This window comes from Bos indicus, chromosome 17 (genome assembly GCF_029378745.1).
Source record: "Bos indicus isolate NIAB-ARS_2022 breed Sahiwal x Tharparkar chromosome 17, NIAB-ARS_B.indTharparkar_mat_pri_1.0, whole genome shotgun sequence".
NCBI classification, from domain to species: Eukaryota; Metazoa; Chordata; class Mammalia; order Artiodactyla; family Bovidae; genus Bos; species Bos indicus.
In genome coordinates this window covers 53,657,623-53,676,515 of record NC_091776.1, presented here as the reverse complement: position 1 = coordinate 53,676,515, position 18,893 = coordinate 53,657,623, and the positions used below count along the sequence as shown (strand labels likewise).

Here is an 18,893-nt window from a genome sequence, read left to right as displayed (position 1 = left end):
AGTCTCCACGGAAAGATCTGACCCAAGCCTCTCTCCCAGCTTTTGGAAGTCTCAAACACTCCCTGGCTTGTAGATGGCCATCTTCACCCTGTGTCTCTTCATATCATTTTTTCTCTGAGACTCTGTGTGTCTAAATCTCCTCTTTTTATAAGCACACATCATACTGGATCAGGGCTTACTGTACTTAAATGATCTCATTTTAACTTGGTTGCTTCTATAAAGACCCTGTTTTTAAATCAGATAATGCTCGGACGTACTGGGAGTTGGAACTTAAACATCTCTTTTGTTGGGGGGAGGGACATAATTTAACTCATAACAGTCCTTGATGCAGGTGCTCTGTCTCTACAGTGTGGCCTCGGTCCATTTTCCTATTTTTGGTGGCTCTGAGAAGCTTGCAGCATCTTCTTTCCCAGGCCAGGGATTGAACCCAGGACCATGGCAGTGAAAGCACTGAGTCCTAACCACTGGGCCTCCAGGGAACTCCCACTCCTCTTTTTCTAATGGAGGATGCTAGATTTCCGGGAAGACCCCACCCCTTTAAGAGACTGCGGTAACTTCCAAGTCATGTTTGTATTCCAAACGTATCCCAACATTCTACCCCAAAATATACAGCAAGATGTAAAGCAACTAATATAGCCAAACCCATTTTGAAAAAGTAGGACAAAGTTGAAAGACTTAACCTATCTAACTTCAACACTTATTTTAAAGGTAATCAAGAGAGTGTATTCTGGCATATTAGAAAATAGAGCAATGGAATAGAATAGAGAATCCAGAAACAGACATTCACATATAATCGTTTGATTTTTGACAGAATGGTCCATGCGTTTCAATGGGGAACTTGCTTCTTATCTTTTAAAACTTTTTAAAAAAAAATTTATTTGGTTGTGGCTGACCTAATTGCAGCACGCAGGATCTTCAGTGTTGGCACGCAGGCTCTAGTTCCCCGACTATGGGTTGAACCTGGTCCCCCCTGCATTGCGAGCATGGAGTTAACCACTGAACCCCCAGGGAAGTTCCTCTAAGGCTTTTTTTTTTTTTTTTAATATTTATGTATTTGGCTGCACCGGATCTTGCTTGTGGTATGTGGGATCTAGTTCTCTGACCTGGGATCAAACTCAGGCCCTCTGCATTGGGAGCACAGAGTCTTAACCACTGGACCACCAGAGAAGTCCCAAGGCTTTTTTTTTTGTTTTAATAATTGTTATTTATTTATTTAGGCTACTCTGGGTCTTTGTTACTTTTGCCCTGGCTTTCTATAGTTGAGGTGAGTGGGGGCTACTCATTGTTGCTTTGCCCAGGCTTCTAATCATGGCTTGCTGGGGAGCACGAGCTCAAGAATCAGGGACTCCGTAGTTGTCGCGCACAGGCTTAGCTACTCTGTGGCATGTGGGATCTTCCTGGACCAGGAATTGAACCTGTATCAACCCCTGCACTGCCAGGTGAATTCTTATCCAGTGTGCCATCAGGGAAGTCCCCTCTAAGATTTTTTAAAACTCTTGTGTTTTAAAGTTTTAAAACATAGGTGAATATCTTTATGAGCTTGGGACTGGCAAATATTTCTTAGCCAGGACACAAAAAGCACTAACCATAAAAGGCATGAGCACAAACACAGTCCCAGCGATGGCTTCTGACCAGGGAGGAGAGTGAGCCCTAAAAGGTCAGGGCCTGAGGGGCGGGAAAGTGGGGTAGCGGCTCCCCTGCACATGGTCTCTGAGCTTCGGGTGCCGAGGATCATTCTGAGATCAACACAAACCCTAAATCTGAATTTTGTATCCAGTCCCCTGCTTCCTTCCGTCACCCAGTTCTTTAACTCTCAAAGCCCCAGGATCTCGCACTAATGCCGCCTTCCTGATGTCCTGTGGAGCTGGCACCAGGGGTGGGCAGCAGAGGGATTTCACACATTCTGTGTGACACCTAGAGGGAGTCACATGCATAGAAGGAAAACTTTTGAACTATTAAAAATAACTGTACAGGGAACCTCCCTGGTGGTACAGTGGTTAAGACTTCACCTTCCAATGCAGGGGGCATGGGTTCAACCCCTGGTGGGAGAACTAAGATCCCACATGCTGAGTGGCACATCCAAAAAATGAAAGAAAAAAAAAAATGTACAGAAGGAGGGTACTTCCCATCACCAGAGGTATAGAAGCACTGGTCTATAAAGGCAGGAGCTCAAGAAATTATGGCTCTTTTATTATTATTAATTTAGGGCTTTCAAGCCTCAAGAGTAGTCAGAGGTAAGGCAGAGATAGGGGAAGGAAATAGAAGCAACCATCCATGATGGGCTCTGACAAAATGCTCTTATTTCAAACTGAAAGTGGGGAATTCTTTATGGCCTTATTGGGCAGGAAGGGGCAAGGGATTTCCTCTTCAGCTGGGCATCAGATTTACCCCTTCTAAAAATGTGCCTGGTGGTGGTGATTGGGTGTCCAGACTCGGGGTCCATGAATAGGTATTTGTAATCTTTCTTTTTGCTAAGAGTATTGTTTGCTCAGAGAGGTTAAGTAATTTGCACAAGGTCACACTGCAACTGACTGGCAAAGGGAACAGTCAACCTTAACCACCGCAGAAGACTAAAAGTATTTAAAACTGAAGCTTATCTAGTGTGGTGGTTCTCAAACTTTACCCAAAAAACTTGCTAAAAGGAAACTGCTTGGGTAGGTTTTAGTAACTTGCATTTAAAAAGAATACCTCTGGAGATTCTGATGCAGAAGCAGGGGTCACTTTGGTGGTCCTTAAACCCCAGATTCTAGAGACTTACCGACTCAGTTTAGTGTCCTGTACTACTACTTACTAGCTTTCTGTGCGTTTTTTTTTTTCATCTACAAAGTGATGATATACACCTGAAACCAACACAATATGGTAAATAGACTATAATTTTTAAATGGTGATATTAATATGAAAATGTAAGGAATTTTTTAGTTCAATATAATATTTAATATATTCAATACACTAAATAATAACAAAATCATTAAACATATTTTTAAAACATTAAATAAGATAATATAGATATTTGTTGTTGTTCAGTCAGTAAGTTGTGACTCCGACTCTTAGTAACCCATGGACAGCAGCACACCAGGCTCCTTTCTTCTCCAGTATCTCCTGTATCCGTGTGTGAGTCACTCAGCCTTGACTCTTTGCAACCCCATGGATGCATGGGGTCCTCACCAGGCTCCTCTGTCCATGGAATTCTTCAGGCAAGAATACTGGAGTGGGTGCCATACCCTTCTCCAGGGGCGCTTCCCAACCCAGGAGTTGAACCTGGGTCTCCAGCATTGCAGGCAGATTCTTTACTGTCTGAGCCACCAGGGAAAGAAAGAAAGTTAAGTCGCTCAGTTGTGGCTGACTCTTTGTGACCCCATGGATAATAGCCTGCACCAAGCTCCTCCGTCCATGGGGTTTTCGAGGCAAGAGTACTGGAGTGGGTTGCCATTTCCTTCTCCAGGGAATCTTCCCAACCTAGGGATCGAACCCAGGTCTCTCACATTGTAGACAGGTGCTTTACCGTCTGAACCACCAAGGAAGCCCCCACTATCTCCTGGTGTTTGCTCAAATTGATGTCTATTGAGTCCGTGATGCTATTTAACCATCTCATCCTCTGCTGCCCTCTTCTCCTTTTGCCTTTAATCTTTCCCAGCATCAGGGTCTTTTCCAATGAGTTGGCTCTTCACATTAGGTGGCCAAAGTATTGGAGACTCAGCTTCAGCAACAGTCCTTTCAATGGATATTCAGGGTTGATTTCCTTTGGGATTGACTGGTTTGATCTTGCAGTCCAAGGGACTTTCAAGAGTCTTCTCCAGCAGAATTCAAAAGCATCAATTCTGTGCTCAGCCTTCTTTATGGTCCAACTCTCACTGTTGGAAAAACCATAGCTTTGACTATATGGACCTTTGTTGGCAAAGTACTGTCTCTGCTTTCTAATACATTGTCTAGGTTTGTTATAGTGTTTCTTCCAAGGAGCAAGCATCTTTTAATTTCTTGGTTGCAGTTACCTTCCACAGTGACTCTGGGGCCCAAGAAAATAAACTCTGTCACTGCTTCCACTTTTTGCCCTTCTATTTGTCGTGAAGTGATGGCACCCGATGTCATGATCTTAGTTTTTTGATACTGAGTTTTCACTCTCCTCTTTCACCTTCATCAAGAGTCTCTTTGCTTCCTCTTCACTTTCTGCCATTAGAGTGGTATCTGCTTGTCTGAGGTTGTTGATAATATATTTAATAAATTATCAATTACTCTGTTATTTAAGTATATATTATATTACATATTTATTTATAATATATAAACTAATAATACATAATTTAGAATGGTGTCTGTCATTGGTTCAGTTCCGTTCAGTCACTCAGTCGTGTCCGACTCTTTGTGACCCCATGAACCACAGCACACCAGGCTTCCCTGTCCATCACCAACTCCTGGAGTTTACCCAAACTTATGTCCATTGAGTCGGTGATGCCATCCAACCATCTCATCCTCTGTCGTCCCCTTCTCCTCTACCCTCAATCTTTCCCAGCATCAGGATATTTTCAAATGAGTCAGTCCTTCGCATCAGGTGGCCAAAGTATTAGAGTTTCAGTTTCAACATCAGTCCTTCCAATGAACACCCAGGACTGATCTCCTTTAGGATGGACTGCTTGGATCTCCTTGCAGTCGAGGGACTCTCAAGAATCTTTTCCAACACCACAGTTCAAAAGCATCAATTCTTCAGCACTCAGCTTTATTGATAGTCCAACTCTCACATCCATACATGACTACTGGAAAAACCATACCTTGACTAGATGGACCTTTGTTGGCAAAGTAATGTCTCTGCTTTTTAATATGCTATCTAAGTTGGTCATAAATTTCCTTCCAAGGAGTAAGTGTCTTTTAATTTCATGGCTGCAGTCACCATCTGCAGTGATTTTGGAGCCCCAAAAAATAAAGTCTGTCACTGTTTCCACTGCTTCCCCATCTATTTCCCATGAAGTGATGGGACTGGATGCCATGATCTTAGTTTTCTGAATGTTGAGCTTTAAGCCAACTTTTTCACTCTCCTCTTTCACTTTCATCAAGAGGCTCTTTAGTTCTTCTTCACTTTCTGCCATAAGGGTGGTGTCATCTGCATATCTGAGGTTATTGATATGTCTCCTGGAAATCTTGATTCCAGCTTGTACTTCATCCAGCATTTCTCATGATGTACTCTGCATATAAGTTAAATAAGCAGAGTGACAATATACAGCCTTGACATACTCCTTTTCCTATTTGGAACCAGTCTGTTGTTCCCTGTCATTGGTAAGTACTGTTTAAGTGCTATTTTATTTTTTACCCCATGCCATGTGGGAGTTTGCTGCCTCCCAAGGTAGCTCATACCATCTTTGGCCAGCCCTGGGCTGTATCCATCCATTGGCCACAGTGGTGAAGCAGGTTCCAGTAGTCCCTTGGATCTCTATACCTACATATACAGAGTTGATTGAAAAATTCTGTTTGGCTATTTCAGATAAAAGTCCAAAAGGCTGAGAACACACCCACACACCCTAGCCACTAGATGGAGCCACACATAGTCCTTGGAGGCACTGCTGGGATGGGCAGCCCGGGTTCCAAGTTGGATTCTCCACTGGCTTCTTTGGTATACTTTGGTAAGGTGCTTTCTCTCTGGGGCAGCAGTTGCTATTAAGGAGGGGTTTGGAATGGGGTGCATATTATGGCCCCAACTAGCTCTAATGTGCTGTGAGCTCAGTCGCTTCAGTCATGTCTGACTGTTTGTGATCCCAGGGACTGAAGCCTGCTGGCTCCTCTGTCCATGGCAAGAATACTGGAGTGGGTCGCCATTTCCTTCTCCAGGGGATCTTCCCAACCTAGGGATCGAATCTGCATCTCTTATGTCTCCAGCATTGGCAGGTGGGTTCTTTACCACCAGCCCACTTGGGAGAAAATTGATTAACCACTGACCCTTGAGGGCTCTAAGATTCTAAAACAGGAAGCAGGGTTTGCCCAGATGCCCACCCCATCCACCCACCAACCCAAGTCTTGATAGTATTTTTTTTTTCTTCTCTTTTGCACTGTGCATGTGGCGCTGGGATTCAAACTCCATAGAATTAGAGTGGGAGACCTGGCCCCATCCCTACCCCAAAGCCCCCGGCCAACCTGCCACTGACAAGTCCTTTGGTTCCTTCTTAGTCAGCAAATCTTCCCTCCCTGCTTCAAGGTTCTTCTCTTCCAGACCTGCTGGCCCCCACTCAGGCCCCAGGGGGCCTGTAAAACTGAGGGGGGGCCTCTTAGAACCAAGACCATCTCATTATCTTTTTCATTAAACCTGTTCCTCTTGGGAATCTCTGTTGTGCCAGTTCCTATGAGAGGCCATGGGTGATAAGGAAGTAATTTAAAGAGAGGAGAACTTTGCTCTCAGATAGCTTCCCAGATGGTTCAGTTCAGTTCAGTCGCTCAGTCGTGTCCGACTCTTTGCGACCCCATGGATTGCAGCACCCCAGGCTTCCCTGTGCATCAGCAACTCCTGAAGCTTACTCAATGTCCATTGAGTCAGTGACGGCCACCCAACCATCTCGTCCTCTGTCTTCCCCTTCTCCTGCCTTCAATCTTTCCCAGCATCAGGGTCTTTTCAAATGAGTCAGTTCTTCGCATCAGGTGGCCAAAATATTGGAGTTTCAGCTTCAGCATCAGTCCTTCCAATGAATATTCAGGACTGATTTCCTTTAGGATGAACTGGTTGGATCTCCTTGCTGTCCAAGGGATTCTCAAGAGTCTTCTCCAACACCACAGTCCAAAAGCATTGATTCTTTTGTGCTCAGCTTTCATTATAGTCCAAAGCTCACATCCATACATGACTACTGGAAAAACCATAGCTTTGACTAGACAGACCTTTGTTGGCAAAGTAATGTCTCTGCTTTTTAATATGCTGTCTAGGTTGGTCATAGTTTTTCTTCCAAGGAGCAAGCATCTTTTAATTTCATGGCTGCAATCACCATCTGCAGTGATTTTGGAGCCCAGGAAAATAAAGTCTCTCACTGTTTCCCCATCTCTCATTGTTTCCCCATCTATTTCCCATGAAGTGATGGGACTGGATGCCATGATCTTAGTTTTCTGACTGTTGAGTTTTAAGCAGACTTTTTCACTCTCCTCTTTCACTTTCATCAAGAGGCTTTTTAGTTCTTCTCCATTTTCTGCCATAAGGGTGGTGTCATCTGCATATCTGAGGTTATTGATATTTCTCCCGGAAGTCTTGATTCCAGCTTGTGCTTCATCCAGTCCAGCATTTTTCATGATGTACTCTGCATATAAGTTAAATAAGCAGGGTGACAATATACAGCCTTGACATACTCCTTCCCCAATTTGGAACCAGTACCCACCTGCCAATGCAGGAGACACAAGAAACGAAGGTTCGATCCCTGGGTTGGGAAGATCCCCTGGAGGAGGGCATGGCAACCCACTCCAGTATTCTTGCCTGGAAAATTTCATGGACAGAGGGTCTATAATTCATGGTGTCACAAAGAGTCAGATACAACTGAGCAACTGAACGCACACTCATTTGTTGAGGGGGGCGGGGGTACAAACAGGTCAGTACATAAATAAACTAGGTGATTTCAGATACTGTAGTGATCAGAACTATCAGGGAAATAAAACAGGGTGAGGTGACATAACATGAAACGGGGCCTACTTTAGAAAAGGAAGGGCCCTCTTTGGAGGTGATATTTGAGCTGAGACACAGATGGTAAGTGAAAGAAGTGACAAGTACAAAGGCCAGCAAAGAAACAAGCCCAGTGGGATGAGATTTCAAATTCCAAGTTCCCTGGTCTTCATAAAAAACAGAGAAAGGACTCTGGAAGAACTCCAGAGGCTTTTGGGAGGGGGCCTTCAGGTCTATCCCATAATGTGGCTGAATGGAGGGGTGCCCTCTAGTGGTGACAAGAGTTAAATTTCACATAGCTGACCTGGAATGCTGCATGCTTGTGACTTGACTCTGGGATAATTATAAGTTTCACTCATTCTTGTCTCTCCCACACTTATTCATTCAACAGATATTTACTGAGCAGTGTGCCAAGCAACCCTCTAGATGCTAGAGTTGTGAAATCGACAGCGACGGTACCTGCCCTCCTGGAGCTGATACCCTAGGGAACAGTTCTTACCTCAGTACTCTAGCCTCACTTCACCTCTCCCCTCTATTATTCTGTAGCTAAATTGGCCTCCTAATGTTCCAACAGGCAGATATTGTTGCTTCAGAGTCTTTGTATCTGCTATTCCCTTCCGCCCCAGGAAAGCAGGTCCCTGCTTCTTTGCATTGCTGGTTCAGGTCTCAGCTCAAAAGTGACCAAGTCAGAAAAACGTGAACTTATTTTGTTCGTTGACTGCCTATTCTCTTCACTAATTTGTAAGATTCCGTGAAAGTTACTATTTTCTTGGAATCCCTCAGCCTAACGCTTAATCGGTGCACAGTAAACGTACTGAAGGGGCTTCTTATCCTGTATCCCAGCTTGTTTCAGAGGATAGTGAACTGTAAGTGAACGAACTGGACAAAACATACCACAAATCTCAGCCCTGGAAAAAAAAAAAAAAGCCATTGCACACTACCTGTGCCCCCTTTCTCTGCTTTACTTTCTTTTCTTTCTTTTTGATCTGCTTTACTTTTCTATACACTTACCACCTTCTAAACTATTATAGCTTACTCCTTGGTGTTTGCGTGTCCCTGCTACTAGACTAGAATGTAAGCTTCACGAAGGCAGGGGATTTTGTCCATTTGATTCACCACCCGACCCTCAGTGCCCAGAACAGTGATGGCACCCAGTAGTCGCTCACTTTGGCCACCTGATGCGAAGAACGGGCTCATCTGAAAAGACCCTGATGCTGGGAAGGATTGAAGGCGGGAGGAGAAGGGGACGACAGCGGATGAGATGGTTGGATGGCATCACCGACTCAATGGGCATGAGTTTGAGTAAACTCCAGGAGTTGGTGATGGACAGGGCTGGCGTGCTGCAGTTCATGGGGTCGCAAAGAGTCGGACACGACTGAGCGACTGAACTGAACTGAACTGAGGCGCTCAATACACAGAATGAATGAACTCTATCTACATCACAGTTTGCTATTTCCTGCAGATCCTAAGTCACCTTATTCCAAGGAGGAAACGGGCTTCAGGAGGCGACCAGAGGTGAATTCAGGTGGCCCGACCCAGGAGTCCGAGCTCTGGGAGAAGGGCCATAAAAGCAGCTGCGGAGATGGGAGGTGCCGGCAGCAGGAACAGAGAGAGGCCCGGGGGCTGAAGCGCTTCCAGGAAGAGGCGCGGGCGCTGACGGCGCCTGGCCAGGGACTGTAGGCGGTACCGTCGGATGAGACGAATCACATGACTTACGATGACCACGCCCACCTCAGATGGGCGGGGCGCATGCAAATTAGTCCGGACGGCGGCCAATCGTGTCGCTCGCCGAGGGTCCGGGCCCGGGGATCCGGGACGCTTGCTTGAGAGCAGGCTCTTGTCTCTGCTGCCCCGGGCTTTTGCAAGCGCCACGGCTGGCCTGTAAGTTTGTGCTGTAGTCGCTTCTTCGAGCTACTTGCTTTTGGCGGCCGGCCGGCTGAGGCCGGACCCGCGCTGGGGCCAGGCGGCGGCTTCCTCAAGCGGAGGCGGAGGTGCGGCGCGGGGTGGGGGCCGCTGCCCTAGCAGGCGCCCGGGCCGGCCCGCGCCCTTGCAGCGTGCTCCATGCATCCGGAGCCCGCCCCGCCCCCGAGCAGCAACAGCCCCGAGCTTCCCCTCAGCGGCGGCAACAGCACCAGCGGCAGCCGCCGGAGCCGCCGCCGCAGCGGGGACGGGGAGCCCCCGGGGTCGCCGCCGCCGCCGCCGCCGCCCGCCGTCACCTACCCGGACTGGATCGGCCAAAGTTACTCCGAGGTGATGAGCCTCAACGAGCACTCGATGCAGGCGCTGTCCTGGCGCAAACTCTACTTGAGCCGCGCCAAGCTCAAAGCCTCCAGCCGGACTTCGGCTCTGCTCTCCGGCTTCGCCATGGTGAGCTCGGGCCGCCCTGCCCTGCCCCCTCTCAGGTCCTGGCCGCTGCCTCCCACAGCCCCGACGGGGCGCACAGGGGAGCTGGCGGGGAGGGCTAGAGGGTCGGGGGGTGAAGGGAAGAGCTGGGAGAAAGCTGTCGTGGACGCTGGGAGGACCAGAGATGCTGGACATAAGAGTGACACCCGTAGTGGGAGGTTGGGTATCATACAAATGTCCAGGGTTGGGGGGCTCAGATGGGCAAGCTTGATGTGGCGAGGAGGGAGAAACAGCAGGATGCTCGACGTAGATGTAAGAGTCCCAGGCATGTTGAAGTGGAAGGGAAACTGACGTAAGTAGTCTGATCTCTTTGGGAGCAGGTGTCAGGAGGTTGGGAGGAGAAGGACCCCTGAGCCATCTCCTAGTGCCCCCACACTTGAGGCCAGAAGAAATTGGCCAGCTTCCTTTATTATCTAGTAGAGGGGATTTCCTGATACGCTTTCTCCTATTGTATTTTCCGAGGGCCTCAGCCTGGGGGTTTGACAACCACTCCCCACCCTCAGTTTCTGCTCCAGAAACTTGTCACTGAGTCACTGGGTGTGGGGGAGGAGGGTGGGACATGTTCCCGTTGAATGGGCTCTTTCTTGATGTTGGGGGTAGGCTTAGTTTCCCCCCTCCGCCCCCACCCCACCCCCACCTCCTTGTGTGCTGGGTCGGAGTGAGAACCAGCCTCTGGGGGGTGGGGTAGGTGAGGCTGCATGTTGGGCTGAGAAGTGGCTGAGAGGATGCCTTCAGGCTGGGAATCCTGGAGTCTCCCAAGACAGCTACAGAACAGTAGCTTCCTGACCTCAGCCTGGAAGGATGGGGTCTGCCCCCACTCCCCTAAGGTTTTTAGTGCAGAGCACTCTTGCCTCACTGGTGAGTGAGCTAAGCTCTTGACCTTGGGGGAGGGAGTGGCTGCACCCTTTGAGTTTTCTTGGGAAGGGAGTGTGTCTGGGACTCTCCCTGGGCTCCACAAACTCGTGGGTGGTGCAAGGAGTGAGAACTTTTTAGAAGCCCTAAGCAGGCCCAGAGCACCCGGGGCCATGGTGGCAAGACCAGCTGTCTGAGGTCGGGGACGCGCTTTCCTGAGTCTGTTCTTGCCGCCTGTGCAGCCTGGGGCAAATCCCTCTGTAGGCCTTGATTGAGTCCTCAATTGGTGAATGAAGGCTGCTTCTCAGGAGCTTCTCTGAATTTAAGCATTTAATCGAGGACTTTCCTGGTGGTCCAGTGGCTAAGACTCCACTCTCCCTATGCAGGGGCCCCAGGTTTGATCCCTGGTCAGGGATCTCACATGCTGCAACTAAGAGTTCATGTGCCACAACTAAGATGTGGCGCAGCCAAATAAATAAATAATTTTTTCTTTGAAAAAATGTAATCAAGGAAGCCTTTGAGAGGGAAGGATAAAATGTGTGTGTCTGTAAGAAGTGTCACTCTAGTTTTTAGTTTAGGTCTACAGGAAAGGATTCTCTTCCATCAGCCCCAAATCCTAGGAACAGCTGACACTTAGCCAAGCACCCACCAGGTACTTTGCACTGTGTAGATGCCCTAACTGACACACTAAGTCCTCCACTGCGCTTGGAGGTAATTTTGGAGTGGACCTTCCCAAGGCCACACAGCTCTCTTGCTGGAGCAGGATTTGAACCCAGGTTGGCTGATATGCAGAACTCTCTTGGACACTTACGCAGTTTGTGGTGTATGGAGCTCTGAGCCCCGTGCTGCCAGGGACCTCTTAGGACCAGGCCTTGTAGGGAATGAGAAATAGAGCAGAAAAACTTCTCTTGAGCAAAATAAAATGTTAGTTAGGGGGAAGGGAGTGACGCCAGCAGCTGTCAGCTCGTCACAGCAGTGAATTGTTTCAGATGGTGGGGTACCTGTTCCCGTTTTTCTTGGGGTGGTAAATTCATAGCTGCCCAGGCCTCTTCCCATGCCAGGAGCAGTGAGGAGGCAACGGGTGAAGCTTTTCTGCCTTCTTGAGTAGTCTCTTAGAAGCCGGGCCTTCTGATCAGATGTCACCTCCCTCTTCCTCTTGCTAAAAACAGTGTGGGGAAGTCAGGCTGCAGGGGCAGCCGGCGGCACTTGGTGGGCCTTGACTCAACCAGACTGTCTCTTGGGGACCTTTATGCTACCCAACTGGGGTGGAGAAGGCTTCCTGGCTCCAGTGATGAAATCCCCCAAGTTCTGCCAGCAGGGAAGGCTGAATCCCGTGCCCACTTCCATTCTGGGAAGGCACTTAACAAGAGAGTAACTGCATTTGCCGTGAGTCTGCAAACAACGGGGAGAAACAGGGTTGGGGTGGAGAGAAGGGCTCAACAGGGCAGGTCCGCCTGCACCCCGCCCCCACCACAGGCATCCAGCCTTGTGAATGAGCCTCAGAGAGGAAGGGGTGCCATGCAGCCAGGTGCCATGGAAACGGAGTGAGCAGGTTTCCTGGACTACTCTACCTTGGCCTGTGAGTCAGCACAACCAACTTCCTGCCCCCATAGGGCTTCCTTCTGAGAGACTGGGAAACCCAGAAGAAGTGATATGATGTGACCTTTGATTTCCAAGGGTCAGAGAGTTGGTGAGGTTGCCAGACTCAGCCGCACACAAGGTGAAATTGAGGGAAGGTCTCCGAGGAGCCTGGAGGGCATGGAGAGACTCCCCTTTCCTGGGCAGAAAGGCCTGAACAGCTGCCCTGATGTGCTGGGGAGATAGGCAGTGGGACCTCAGGCAAGTGCCTTTACTCTTTGGGGGCAGTTTTCTCGTGTGTACAAAGGAAACACATATCCTGCTCCTCCATGGACTTGCATGAAGAGTCGTTACAAGGTTCGCTTGGACCCACAAAGGGTTGAGGAATTGTCAGGATCTGATGATGGACCCTTAGGTGGGCCCTCTCTGGTCTACAGACAAGCATCCCACTACTGATGGAGCTTCTGGAAATAGCACACCTTGTCTGGGTTCAGCATCCAGACTCCAAAACCAAGGGCCCAGGATGTAGCAGAGGATCAGCAGCCTGCAGGTGCTTCTTGAGCCGAGGGTGCTGTGATTCAGGCCACCCCTGCCTCAGTTTACCTCTCAGCAAGAGGCAGCCAGCCTCCGCCTGACCCTATCCCCTGGGAGCTATGGGGAGCGCACATGCGCACACACAGCAATCTTGGTTTCCTGGGGCGGGCAGCCTGTAACGTTAGCCTAAGCAGAAGATAATTGGGAAGGGCAGCCTGTTGCCATAAACAAAATGCTTTCCATGACCTGGGATCAATTATTTTTGGATTATCTGCCTCCTCAAGTTCTCTGCTTGCCAGCACCCTTTTGTTCCCAGGTTCCAGAGCGGGTTCAGAAGCAGCTTGGCATTTCTCTGAAAATGAGTTGGAAGGAAGGGCTCAAATCATAAGATGTTATTGAGCCTCTGTGACATGTTGGGAGTTCAGGGGGCATGGAGATGAGTAAGAAATTAGTATTACTGCTCATGGTACTAAGTACTAGTGGTAAATATTACCACTGTTGATTGGGATCTTGGAATAGGTTGACACCTGCTAAGTATTCTTCTTGAACCGTTTCTTGTGAGCTTCAGAATGGGGAGTGAGAGTAAGTGCCCAGTGAATGACTTGTCTGAGGTTACCTGGCTGGGAAGCTTTCAGACCCTGTGACTGGTGTGGCCCCACTGCTGCGGGAGAGGAAGCACCAGAGAACGATGGAAGGCCTGAGTTGGGAGGCTCGAGTATTGTAGAGTGAAGTAAAGAATAGGGACCCTGGAGCCAGACTGCTTGAGTGGGATCCAGGTCCCCGCTCTGCCACTTAGAACTGTGAGATGCTGGGGAAGTTGCTTAATGTCCCCGGGCCTGTTTCCTCAGCTGTGAAATGGGAGTAATAGCAATAACCAACCTCAATGGGTCAGTGTGACGGTTCATTTGTATCTGCAAAGCACTTAAAATACACGTGGTACAGGTGTGACAGAAACTCACTCACCCTTGTTCCCATAACGTTGAGACTACTATTTTTTGGCCAAGCAGTATGCAGGATCCTAGTTTCCTGACCAGGGATTGAACTCCAGGCCCACGGCACTGAAACTGCTAGGAAATTCCTAGGACTGCTTTTATGAGAGTTAACTGGTTTAGAAGAATGTGATTCCAGCTAAGCCTTAAGGGTGGTGGAGTAGAGCTGAGAAAGAACCCTCTATCAGAGGAGGCATCAGGAGCAAAGTTACAAGGATGAGAAATGATAAGGTCTTAGGGAAGGAAAGGCAGAGAGTCTGGTGTGGCTGGAGTTGAAGCCATGTCCGGGGATAGTAGAGGAAGGTGACTCTTTCCAAACTAGACAGTGCAAGGCCTTCTGATACAGGCAGTGGGGAGCCAGGGAAGATTTTGGAGCAAAAGAGTTCCATGATGAATTTTTTTTAATATGTTTATTCATTTATTTATTTTTGGCTGAGTTGGGTCTTAGTTGCAGTACACCATGTGGGGTCTCAGTTCCCTGACCAGGGATTAAACCCAAGTCTCCTGCATTGGAAGGCTGATTCTTAACCGCTAGACCACCAGGGAAGTCCCATGATGAATTCTTGAATAATGTTGATGATGTTACTATTTACTGAACACCAGGCATGAGCCTGGACCTTTTTTTTTTCCATTCATTTTTTAATCCTCAGAACAGTCCTTAAAGGTATGTACTGTAGGTGAGGAAACTAAAAGGCTCACTGAGGTTGCGATCATCCAGCTAGTAGATTTCAAGCCATGGTCTGTCTGACTTGGAGCCTTTTCCACTCAATCACCCTCTCACCATGTCCCATGTAGCTGGCTGAAAACTGGGTCTTCGAAGTCTTACAGATGGATCCCTCTGTACGCTGAGTCGGTATAAATGGAATTTTGTTAAATGCCCCAAGGGAAAGGCACTCCCTGCCTAGCTGAGAAGCCTTTTGGAAAACTTCACAAGTGCCTGTGCACGTGTCTGGGGTTTTCAGCCAGGGTTTGTGTTAAGCTCTGCTGGTTTCTGGGTCCAGGGCTGGTGAAGGAGAGTTCTAGGGTTTCCCAAGATGACACTGTGGTAATCAGTGTTGGGAAGCAGTTCCCTTGGAAAAATAAAACTGTGACAGTTTATGGAGCGTCCCTGGTGGATAAGACTCCGCCCTTCTACTGCTGGGGACGCAGTTTCGATCCCTGGCCAGGGAACTAAGGTCCCACATGCCATGTTCAGTTCAATCGCTCAGTCGTGTCCGACTCTTTGTGACCCTATGGACTGCAGCACTCCAGGCTTCCCTGTCCATCACCAGCTCCTGGAGCTTACTCAAACTCACGTCCATCAAGTCGGTGATGCCATCCAACCATCTCATCCTCTGTCGTCCCCTTCTCCTCCCACCTTCAGCCTTTCCCAGCATCAGGGTCTTTTCCAGTGAGTCAGCTCTTCACATCAGGTGGCCAAAATATTCGAGTTTCAGCTTCAGCATCAGTCCTTCCAGTGAATATTCAGGACTGATTTCCTTTAGAATGGACTGGTTGGATCTCCTTGCAGTCCAAGGACATAGTGCTGCCAATGAATAAATTAATTAATAATATTAATAAAAACTGTGACAGTTTGCACTTTTTAAATTTCTTGGCCAGGCTGTGCAGCATGGGGGATCTTAGTCCCCCAACCTGGGATTTAACCCACGTCCCCTGCAGTGGAAGCACAGAGGCTTACCCACTGGACCACAAGGGAAGCCCTAAAACTTCTGAGAAAATTTAACCAAGAGCAAGTTTCTCTCTGGTGGAAATTCTTCTCAGGGGGCCTTTAATATGCTTCCCAGAAGGGAATGCCCCAAACTGATAGAACCACAAACTCTTCAGAGGAGAATCCTCTGGGACCGTGGTTTGACATTCCTTTTTAGGAGCGTTGATCTAACCCAATAATGGCCCACCTTTTTCTGTGAAGTAAATGTTTTCAGCTTTGCTGGCCACATGGTCTCAGTGGTAACTACAGGTGTCCCCCCCCACCACTTTTCACAAGTTCACTTTACACCTCCTCGATTTTACAGAAGACCTGCATTTGTACCTGTTTTCACTAGCCCGAAAGAAACCCAAAGAGAATTTTTACTTTTACCAAAAAATGGTGAAAGTTGAAAATAGCACGCAGCATTTGGTTTGCAGCTAGCGGTTATAGAGGCAGCATGCGCCCTGAGGGGTAAGACTGATACCACCAAGCTCCTTTCCCAGGAATCACACTCAGCATCTCAGCATCAAGCTGTCAGAGCTCTGAGCTATGTCTGAGCACCAGTGCTTTAATCTCAGTTTATTTGTGCATATGTTAGCAAAATATCTCCTAAGGTAATTGCTCCGTCCCTTTAGGCCATTTCAGCTGAATGGTTTCAGAGATACATTACAGGGGGAAACCTGTCCTCAGTTCTGTTCTAGCTTGAAAGCAGCCACCGACCTTAGGTGAGTGAGTGGGCGTGGCTGTGTGCTAGTAGAACTTCGTTTGCAGAAAGTACATTGCAGGCCAGTTTGGCGACCCCTGGTCTAGGCGGTGGTCTCCAGCATTTTGAGTGCACACCCCACTCAAAGTATTGTCAACATTAGACTTAGAATCCATACATAGATATATGGTAATGTATGATATGAGTGCTAATAAAGCGTGAGTATTAAAAGGTACATAGGCAATCCAGTGGTTAAGACCCTGCGCTTCCACTGCAGGGGTTGCGGGTTTGAGCCCTGGTTGGGGAGCTAAGATCCCTCAAGTCACACAGCATGGCCAAAAAATAAAAATTTTAAAAATAAACGAATTATTTTAAGGTACATAGGAACTTCCCTGGTGGTCTAGTGGTTAGGACTCAGCACTTTCACTGCCAGGGCCCAGGTTCAATCCCTGGTTGGGGAACTGAAGTAAGTAAAGACACAGTATTGAAAAGTTTAAAGGATGAGCTAAAAAAAGGAATGTCATGAGAGTTCTCCTATGGCCTTCTGGTTTCCAGTGGATCACATAGGATTATCTTCAGGCACTTTAGAGACGCTGGGTCAAGTCTGACCTTCATTTATTCCTTTAACATTCATGAGGCCCCTAGAGGGACAAGGGAAGTGCAGGGAAGCTAGAGAAGCAGGAAAGTAGAGTGGAGGAAACCGGACATGTCGTTACATCTTCAGAACGTGTTCGGCAAGTGCAGTGGTGGAGGAGCGTTAGTGGATGGACGCTTATCACCGTCTGAAAATACCTGCCTACACCTTCAGTGCCTGTCATCCTCCCTGAGGCAGGGATTCTTCCGTCTGTCTTCCTGCTTTCTTTGTCTCCAGCAGAGCCACAAGATCCTCCAGGCACATAGTAAGTTCTCAGAAAAAGTTCATAAGGGCAATTCCCTGGCAGTCCAGTCGTTAGGACTTGGCTCTTGAATTACTCAGGGTGCAGGTTCCATCCCCAATCAGTGAACTGAGGTCCCATAAGCCTCGCAGCACCGCCAAAGGAAAAAAAAAAAAATGTCCATGATTGAATGAATGGCCCCATCCTCACTTGGAGGGCCCTGGAACAGAGGTTACTTGAGAGATAGAGACCGGAGGTGCTCAAAATTAGCCGGATGAACAGGAAGACTAGGCCTGTTCTCTGCGCCCTCCTGCAGCTTCAGCCTGTTAGTGACTCATGACAAAAAGTGAGTCGCAACCAGCATTTTAATTTTTATTGGAAGAAGAGTGGAATGAAATAGAAAGCAGCCACATGTGTCATGTGTTGTAAGAGTAGACTGGATTAGCATGCTTTAAAGATAATTATTGTTTGGGGAAACTTGTTTCTGTTATAAGTGGGTATGTGTCTATTTATGGAAACCTTTGGAATACTGTGCTGTAGTGGTCAGAAAAGTTTGTAAACTCTTAGAGGAGCGCTCGATCCTCTCTTAGTAGATGGTTTGCATCTGAGGTGGGGGCCGCAGGCTCAGATGGCCCTGGGTGACCCGGGGTGACTGTGGCTTGGCGGCCTGAGTGATCAGGAGAAGCGCAGGCTGGGGAAGGCAGAGTTATGTCTCCCAGCTGTTGGGCACCCGGGTGGAGCCAGGCATGGGAGGGCTGCCTCCGAGGGGCCCAGCCTTCTAGGCACCAGGTGGCAGGGGGTCTCCAGGGAGTCCAGCAAGAGTGAGGAGAGGTAGTTGGCATCCGGGCGTGGTAGGCAGACACCTGGCAAAGCCAGCCAGGCCCTACCCTTCTTGGGATCACAGGTGCCTCTTAGCCCATGGGTGAGGTTTGATGTCCCTGTGGGGGGCGGGGGAGGGAGGTATCGGAGGTCCACGGACCAGGGTGACGTGGGGCCGGGGGTCCCTTACCCCTCCTCACCCTTTAGAACCCATGTGTCCAGGTTTAAGCAGGCCCGTGGCTGGCTGGGAGCTGTTTATTTTGGGTTAACGGCCCAGCACTCTGGCTATATTTACCTTGCGAAGCTGCTTGCAATCTGATCTGATTTGATCTCTCTGGGACTCAGCTGGGGCCCTGGGAGTCGCCTGCCAGATTCCACGAGGCCCTCCTGGCTTTACCCTCCCTATTCTTGGGGAGATTTCCCAAGTGGGACACATTCTGAAAAAAGCAGTCGTTTTTCTGCTTATGAACAGTTCTCATCAGGAGACCTGATCTGTGTCAGCCATTCCTTCCCACAGCGCCAGGACATGGAGCTTGGTCCCCCAGGTGGGGACAGTACCTAGAGCCAGCCAGTGTGGTCAAGTTCCAGGAACTGTAGGGCCCAGCACAGTTGATGGGGTTTCTTCTGGAGCCCATCCTCCTCCTTGAAGGAGCTCAGTTCGCACGCTGAGCTGCCCAGCCTACCTAACCCCCTCCTCCCAGCTTAGGACCTCAGGGGAAGTTCTAGCGTCCCCTGGCCAGGTGTGTCCCAACAGCTGCAGTGTTCTGGCTCTGGGGTGTGACAGATGGTGTGGCAAGGGTGGTTCCTGTCCCGCTGTGGTGGTCAGCTGTGCTTGGGGGCA

General features: G+C 48.7%; 1 protein-coding gene and 1 non-coding gene across 2 annotated transcripts in view; both read left to right on the top strand.

The window, feature by feature from the left end:
• The window catches only part of LOC109571127 (calcium release-activated calcium channel protein 1), a 39,896-nt gene that overhangs the window by 15,510 nt on the left and 5,493 nt on the right, over nt 1-18,893 (top strand). The window contains exon 2 of the mRNA XM_070769523.1: nt 9,075-9,979. Coding sequence (XP_070625624.1) covers nt 9,674-9,979 — 306 coding nt within the window. The 5' untranslated portion in view covers nt 9,075-9,673. The remainder of the gene's footprint in view (nt 1-9,074; nt 9,980-18,893) is intronic.
• TRNAE-UUC (transfer RNA glutamic acid (anticodon UUC)) lies at nt 16,748-16,819 on the top strand. Its single transcript has one exon. It is a non-coding gene; the product is annotated as a tRNA-Glu (tRNA).